Consider the following 8,346-nt stretch of genomic DNA (forward strand, 5'->3'; position numbering starts at 1 on the left):
GTGCGCCCCCCCCCCCCCGGAAAACAATTTAGTATATTATATAATAATTTAATACAGTATATATACAATTTACTTACAATTTTATTTTGCAATATTCATGCATGCTGAAACTCAGTTGCTGCTAAATCATCTGCATTGTTAAATAAAATTGAAAGTACACAAAAATCAAACCATAATGGATTTTGAAAGTTTTTTTATATATATATATATATATATATATCGGAGTAATATAAAATAGGTCACACTGTACAATAAACTTAAGTCATATGTTCATAGGGTATTCATAAGCAGTGCATCAACTTAAAATGACACATTAAATGGCACATATGACTGTATTCTCAGTGTCTCGCTAGACATGAAAAATCTGATAATAAATAGTCATAAATTAAGCCCCTGTCAACAAAACTTTTACAATGCTTTTGAATGCTAATAATTAATAATTCAGACTTCTTCAGTAGGCCTACAATGTGGATGCACAGTGCAACAAAATAAAAACGTTTAAGATGTGTGTTTTTTTTTTTTTGAGTTTCTCAGTCACACCATAGACTGAGAAGCATGCCGCTCATCCTCTGAGTAACGCCTGAACTGTTCCCCTAGCAGTGGCTCCAGGCCCTCAGCTGAGCGGTAAGAACGTGCCCGAACAGCACACCCGATGACTCCGCCCACCACAACCACAACAAGCACCACGGCAACAATGGCTATGGTGATGATCTCTGAAATAGTGTATGACCGAGCTGGCGAGGGAGAAAGAGAGAGATTTCCTGTTTATATGAATCAAACCACAAATCTATAAAGGTCAACAGTCATTTTTATTTGTACACTATGATTGTGGTGGCCCCATTGCTCTCCTGTGTGCACTTCACACTCCAGTCCAGTAGGTGGCAGAAATGCATCTTCGACGGTTTGCTAACTTTCTTTAAACAGGTGTCATGACAAGTCGGGTACTCCCTGAAAATGAGATCCCATTGGCTCAAAAAACTTTAATGGGTACTTCTTTTAGCGTGATTCCTACTAAATCCAACCCAATCTCACGAGAAAGCATAAGTATTTTACAAGGTAGTGATTTATTATGAAACCACATGATGCAATTCATAAGAAAATGTATGTTTTTTATATGAAAAAACAACAACATTAAGGTACACCTCTAAACCGAATCGCTAATGAGGAGTATGAATGAGATCATACAAATTCATACAAATTAGCCACTAATTCGGCAAAACAATTAATAGTTAAAAATCACCATGGACTATGTTATAACGACCATCAATGTCTTTGTTAGCTTACGTACTAGCATAGCATACAGATACCCTATTCGCCTAATAGCTTGGCTTATACACCACTCATTTGCACTTGCCCTACATGTCTTCACAACAGTCTATAATGTAATTATGTGTTAAATATCCAGAGAATTCATTTATAAAAAGACCAGTGTAATGAAGAATGGGAAGATCAGACACTGGCAGAAGAAGCAGGTGAACATTTCTTCCACTTACTGAACTGCACACAGCAGATCAATGGCTTCTGCAGCAATTTTACTGTTAAAAATTATTTAAACTGAACAGAGCACTTGAAAAATCATCAGCGAGCCATGTGGAATATTTTTGTTTGCGCTTTTGGGTACTTCATTAAGTGTTGAAGTGAGTCATAATGTACTTCCATTAGACTCTAATCACACAGCTGGCTATTAATTAAATTATCTACTTTTGTGTTGTGCAGCAGAAAAAAGATGAGAGTAAATGACGACAGTCTTCATTTTTGGGAGAACTATTCCTTCAATTAAGCAACTTTAAGTTCAGATAAGTTATACGAATAAAGCATTCTAGAAAGAATACTTCAGAATAGGCTAGTCGATCATTAATACAGTAGGTAACAATGCAGGGCTAATGAGTAGTGCTACATTAACACTTTAGCTGCTACTATAATCTAATATCTAACAAGAATAACTAATCAGTAAATAATAGTAAATTTACATCTGAGAGTTCTTTATTAGGTAATCTGTAATTACTGAGTGAGACTGGCCACATTACGAACTAATAATTAACTATGCAAAATTATAAAGAATTACCAATTAATTACTAATCACAACATCAACGTGTCTTTTTTTGTTCTTAATACGGCCATACAATGCATAGTAATTACTCAAATGTTACCTAGTCACTCCGCATGAACTACTAATGATCTGAACCATTATTTTAAAGAGAAAAAAAGGTTCTTCACTTACTTCTTTCACTTATAAAATTACTAGAAGTTCTTGAAGAGTTACTAGGTAACACTTGAGTAATTACAAATGCGTTTGATGAACACGATGAGAGAAAAAAGGCAATTGCTCTTAATCTTGGACAGATGGTAATGTTGTGATTAGTAATTAATTGGTAATTCTTTATAATTTGTCAGTTATTTGTAATGAGGAGGACAATATTATTCAGTCATTATTGATTACCTCAGTCCTAAATTAGTTTATCTTGTTTCCATATTAGGTTATAGTAGTAGCTGATGTCTTACTACTCATTAGTCCTGTATTACTTCCTGCATAGTTACCTATCAATGACAGACTATTTTTCTGAAGTGTATTTTTTTATTGATGTATGTATGTATGTATGTATTTTTGCTGTGTTACTCACTTGGCCACTGAACCTCATAGGTGTAGCCCAGGTTTTCTGGGGCGGTGACAAACATTTCAGCATTTCTGACTGGTGGCCAAAAAGGAACCATATTGAACTCTCTGTTGTGCCCAACTGGAGCGTTTTCCTCAGGATAGACCACTGTGCCTGCTGCATAAGCACAGAGAACACTAGTTAGAATACAGCTGAAAGATGAATCTCTTTTTGGTTATGCATGTATGTACATTGTGTGTGTGTGTGTGTGTGTGTGTGTGTGTGTGTGTGTGTGTGTGTGTGTGTGTGTGTACCAGCAGTGTGTCTCTGAAGCCATTCATCAAAGATGGCATCAGTGAACGTGTGAAGCAGGACAAAGATGGGGTCGTTTGGTGACAGGTGAGTCTGTCCACCTGTGCCATTGAGAAACAAATGAGCCAGGTTGTGCAGACTCCTCACTACTGGGTCATAGTTTCCCTGGGGAGCACTGTAACCTAGTGACACACAAGAACACCAATTAAAAGTCTCCTCGCTTTTAGGAGTTTATGCAGGTGGTTGTTTGGTGTGCTAGTCTCTTTGTCTGTGGCTCCAAACATTTGTTTAAAAACTTTTTTAAAAAGTAGCGTTATCTGCAATTGTGAGTGTATCATACCCTCAATAGTGTTCCTGAAGCTCTGAGAAGAAGTCGAGTAATATGGTGGCGTGTCAAAAGTGTTCAGCTCTAGACAGTCAATGATGTCCTGTGGTTCTGGTAATCTTTGAACCATGGGTCGAGCCACATTACCAGCAGGGTTTCTTCTGATTGGACTTGTCTCTGTACCTGAATACACACCAGTCAGAGAAGGTAAATAACTTTGATAACTTTTGATACATTTTGATTATTAAAGACCTTAATTAAAGACCATCAGTACAGTGTCTCAAGGGCAATATGTCTGGTAAAATATCACATAACCTTTTTATGTTAAGATTTGTTTAGGATGTAAAATCGTGTCATGTGGTGCGACTCCATCAAAACTTGATGATGTTTATAATTTATTAATTAATAATAATTGTAAAAAATTATGTTTATTTTGAAAAATATATTTTAAAAAGGTAAATATAGTTAATTAAAACTGCCACCCCCCCTCCCAAAAAAAACATATTTGTTACGTAAAATAAAATAAATGTTAATTAAATAAAACAAAAAATAAAATAAAATAAAATAAAATAATAAAATAAAATAGAAAATCTATTTATCTTGGCTAGTTGCCAAGGCAACATTTCTCATTTTAATTTAGTTTCAGTAACTTGATGTACTAAAATAATTAAATCTAAAACTGAATAAAAAATATTTAGTACAATTATATAGTACTGATTAAAAACTGTATAGAGAAATATAAAAAAGCTACTAAAAATGACAAAAACACACAACAAAATTTTAACACTTACAGTAATACTGGTGTAAACACACGTATTCATGGTGTAAGGAAAATAATTATAACTTTTTACTTTATGGTTACACCACGTTACATTTTTAGAGTCATTCAATTTAAAGTTTGTAAATGTTGTAAAAGTTTATCATAACCATATGAAATCAAAATGAATACCTAGTTTGTTTGTTTTTATCACAATTTGTAATTTGTTTTTGACCCATGAACCAAATCTCTTTATGAGGTCCTGTAGACTGTGAGAAAGAAGCATATAATACTATTCACTTTGTCTGCAATCGTGAGTCACTTGCAAATACATGATCCTAATCGTTTTGCCCATATAAGGTTTGATCTTTCTTCTGAGCTCTCGAAATGCCTCAAAGGATTAGTTCAAACAGCATGTGAGCAGTCTTAGGTCTTGGAATGCGTGTGTGTGTGTGTGTGTGTGTGTGTGTGTCTTAGTGTTGCAGATGGTCTCCAATGTCTCACACTCCCCCACACTCTCACAGATCTCCCACCAGGGAGAGGCCACAAAATTAGACTTGTGTTTTTGCAGTATTCTGTGTGTATGTGTTTGTGTGATGTATAGAGGCAGTGTGTGTTATTGGTATGTTGTGTGAGTGTGTCGTACTGTTGCAGATGGTCCCCAGTGTCTCATACTCCTCCACACTCTCACAGATGACTCTCCACTGAGAGAACACAGAGTTGGAACTGATGCCATTGGTGTCAAAGCTGCTTCTGGCTCCCAGCAGGTCATCAGTGCAGATATCACACTCGCTGCCTCCTATTGCAAAGTTCCAGTACGGCAGGGCAAACGACGGGTCCCCCAGCATGTCCTGTGCACACACACACACACACACACACACACACACGCGCGTATTCCAACATGTCCCATTAGCTGATCCTTCTATCAATGGGGAATAGTTGGTATTTCTGCTCACTGCTCAAGATAATAAGACTTGCCAAATTGATTTTTCCAGAATAAAGCATACATCTAACAAAACTTTAGAGGATTATGCTTAAAACAATGAAAAAGGAAAAACAAGGTAAAAAGATTTCATTTCATTTAATTTAAGATACATCCTCTGAAAAAAAGTCTTATCTTAGTTCCCAAGTAAATTGGTTCTTAGTATATTTTTATTAATTTTTTTGATTAAAAATAAAATGAATAAATTAAATGAATAAAACAAATTTCAGCCACATAAAAAATCATCAATTAGTCAATCATAATTATGACAAAAGTCGAAATTATGAGATAGTTTTGGAGATAAAAAGTCAAAATGATCAGATACTCAATGTCAAAATAATGACATAAAAAGTGACAATTATGACAAAATATCTAACAATTTTGACTTTTTGTCATAATTTCAACTTTATGTCATAATTATGTTATAATTATGTCATGCTCTTGACTTTTTGCATGTCATAATTATAACTTTTTATATATATATATATATATATATATGACGCTTTAAAAAGTATGTCAAAGCATCATAATAGTGGTCTTATTGACCCTTCGCTGGGAGTTTGATTGACAGGTGATCTGACCAATCATAACGCCAAATCTGCCATTTCGTCTGACAAACAAACTACTGTATGACTTCAGAAAACTTGTCTTACAAGGTATGAGTCATATGAACAACTTTTATGATATTTTTTGCTTTTTTTTTAAGCTTGGAAGCTCCAGTCCCCATTCATTACATTTGCCTGGAAAAGAGCAACCAATGCATTCTTTAAACTATCGCCCTCTGTGTTTGACAAAAGAAGTAAGTCATATGGTTTTGGAATCACATGACATTATTTAACAGGTTTTGTATTTCTGTTTCCTGCAGTATAATTATCATTATCTGTTTTGGGTCACCTGCATGTCTCTCTCCAGTTGCAACAGGTGATACCGGTGCCAAGTGACAAATCCTGGCCCTTCGTGAGAGAAATCCACACCTCCGAAGCTCTGCTGGCCTGGACCCATGTAAGTCTTACTGACCGAATAGTAGTGGGTCCAGACAAAGTAATTATAAATGGTGATGTTCTCACACTGTACACTTGCTCCATCAGGGCCAAAAATCTCCTGATAGCGATGAGTACAGATGACCAGGTCAGGATGGACGGTTCTTTTAGCCTGGTCCAGATCGTTCACAAAGGCTCTTTTCTCATCTGTAGACATCTGCATGACGTTACGACGCACTGAGAACACACACAAACCCAGATGAGACAGAAATCAAAGCACACAAACATCACATATTGTATGTATTTCCAGTACATATCTGTATTGTGTGTATTTCTGTCCTCACCCACGGTGGATCTTTGATCACAGTTTGGCCCTGTCAGGCCATGTCGGCATCGCCCACAATTAAATCCACTGAAGTTTCCGTTACACTGGCAGGTCCTGTTAAAGAACCTCAGCGGCCATCGTTCTCTATCATCCCGCCCATCGTGAGGATACTGAGGCCCGTGTGGGTGGCGGTCAGCAGCAATTGACACACATTGACCTCTCCCAGTACTGGATCCACACTCATCATTGGGCAGTCCAGTAGGTGATGGGCAGCAGGTGCCACTCTGCAGACCTTCTGGTGTCACACACTGACGTGGGAACTGAGCGTGCGTCAGCACAACGCACATTAGCGCTAAACACACACTCTTCCACATCCTGGAAAGGCATATATGGGCCCACATGCATTAAAATATGCTTCAAGGGATAGATCACCCAAAAATGCCAATTCCATCATTTACTGTCATCATTTATTCAACCGCATGTTATTATAATCCTGTATAACTTTATTTCATCTTTGGAACACAACAGGCAGAATGAAAATCATACGGGTTTGGAGCAGCACAAGTTGAGTAAAATATGTTGGTAGGTTAAAATATCTATCCAAAAGTGCATAGATTGTGAAACTTAAGTTAACATGGTCAATATCTATCAATCATGAAAATCTGCTTTTTAGTTATTCATGCAGTTTATACTTGTAATATTAGCAAACTATTCAATTAGAACACTTAAAAAACACTTTTTTTGTTTACAAAAAAAAGTATTTTGTCTCTTTTCCATTAAAATATTTATTGTATCTAAACATCAGATAACAAAATAAACGCATTACAGTTTTTTTCAACTGCTTACACGCATTTTCAAAACTTTGCCTCTTTTTTTCAAAACTTTACACACAAATCCAAGAATTGCACACACAAAATGCAAAAGCCCTCACATCTCTTGCAAAATGAAGCACTGCATTCAAAATATCACAAACACATCTCAAAAGCAAACATTTGCAAACACCTTTGCCATAATACTAGTTCCTGTTAGATTTTTGTGTGTTACATAGAGAATTGTGTGTTGTGTTTTGCGAAAAATGTTTTTATGAAATTGAAAACTGAGTCAAAGGCCGAGAATTAGTGTATGGTTTTGCAGATTTGGTGTGTGGTTCTGGTGTTTGAGTGTCAGGTTTCAGAAATTGTGTGAAAAGTAAAGATTTTGTGTGTAAGCAGTTGAAAAAAAAACTGTAAAACATATTAAGAATCCTTTGCAGAAAATGTATCTTGAATTAATAATTTACTCATTTGAATTCTTAATTTTTCTTATCTTGTTGGAAAACTTTTTTATGTTTTATGTATAAACTTATTTTTATATTTTATTATTATTAATTTCTTTACATATATTTTTTATTTTGCAGTTTAACAGGAAAAATTAAGCATGAATTGAGAGAATTCTTTCACCATTAAGTGTTATGGTTTGCTTCAGGGAAATGATAACCACTCTGGTTCTAACTGTTTGTGGGAGGAAAAAAACAGCAACATTATTTTAGGTGAGTGCAAAATGTGCCCAGTAAGACCCATTCCTACTGCAGAAGATCTGAAAAATGTAAGAAATGTATTACCCTGTCAAAGAGAAACAATGGAAAGCAACAGATTTCTCTCTCTCTCTTTAATGTTGTATTTTTTATTTTTAGTTGTTTGAAGTAGTATAGGCATGCCGTTGTATAGCAGCCTTCTAGAAGCATCTAAGGATATAGACTGTTCCAACTTCACAACCTCAAACTGTAGTTATGTCCTAAGAGCAAACCCCCACACATGGATTGTATTAATGGTTCTCACAAAATAAAATACATTTTTTCCTTTATTGATTTGTCATCTTGACTCTTATGATGGCAAAAATATCCTGTATCTACACTCATCATAAATTCTGAAATGATTTATCAAACAACAATTCATCCATGGCATGCCCTAGTGGGCCACAATGTCAGTCTTCAACCAATGATATAAAGAGTACAAAAACGATACAACTAAAGAAATATCAAATTAAAGTATGTACCTTATATCATCCGTTCTCTCTTTTCTGCCCCACTCTT

General features: G+C 35.5%; 1 protein-coding gene across 2 annotated transcripts in view; it reads right to left on the reverse strand.

The window, feature by feature from the left end:
* Positions 1-75: 75 nt before the first annotated feature.
* LOC107656198 (5,6-dihydroxyindole-2-carboxylic acid oxidase-like) overlaps positions 76-8,346 on the reverse strand; it is an 8,355-nt gene continuing 84 nt past the window's right edge. The window contains exons 2-9 of one of the 2 annotated variants that reach the window (XM_016443962.1): positions 8,310-8,346; positions 6,295-6,650; positions 5,865-6,187; positions 4,635-4,839; positions 3,247-3,414; positions 2,909-3,088; positions 2,622-2,771; positions 76-734 (exon numbers count right to left, since the gene is read on the reverse strand). In XM_016443962.1, the coding sequence (XP_016299448.1) occupies positions 535-734; positions 2,622-2,771; positions 2,909-3,088; positions 3,247-3,414; positions 4,635-4,839; positions 5,865-6,187; positions 6,295-6,649 (1,581 nt within the window). In that variant the 5' untranslated portion in view covers position 6,650; positions 8,310-8,346 and the 3' untranslated portion in view covers positions 76-534. Of the gene's footprint in view, positions 735-815; positions 949-2,621; positions 2,772-2,908; positions 3,089-3,246; positions 3,415-4,634; positions 4,840-5,864; positions 6,188-6,294; positions 6,651-8,309 lie in introns of those variants that run through there. The other variant, XM_016443971.1, reaches the window with a different exon arrangement.

Source organism: Sinocyclocheilus anshuiensis, unplaced genomic scaffold, assembly GCF_001515605.1.
Source record: "Sinocyclocheilus anshuiensis isolate Anshui unplaced genomic scaffold, SAMN03320099.WGS_v1.1 scaffold85, whole genome shotgun sequence".
NCBI classification, from domain to species: Eukaryota; Metazoa; Chordata; class Actinopteri; order Cypriniformes; family Cyprinidae; genus Sinocyclocheilus; species Sinocyclocheilus anshuiensis.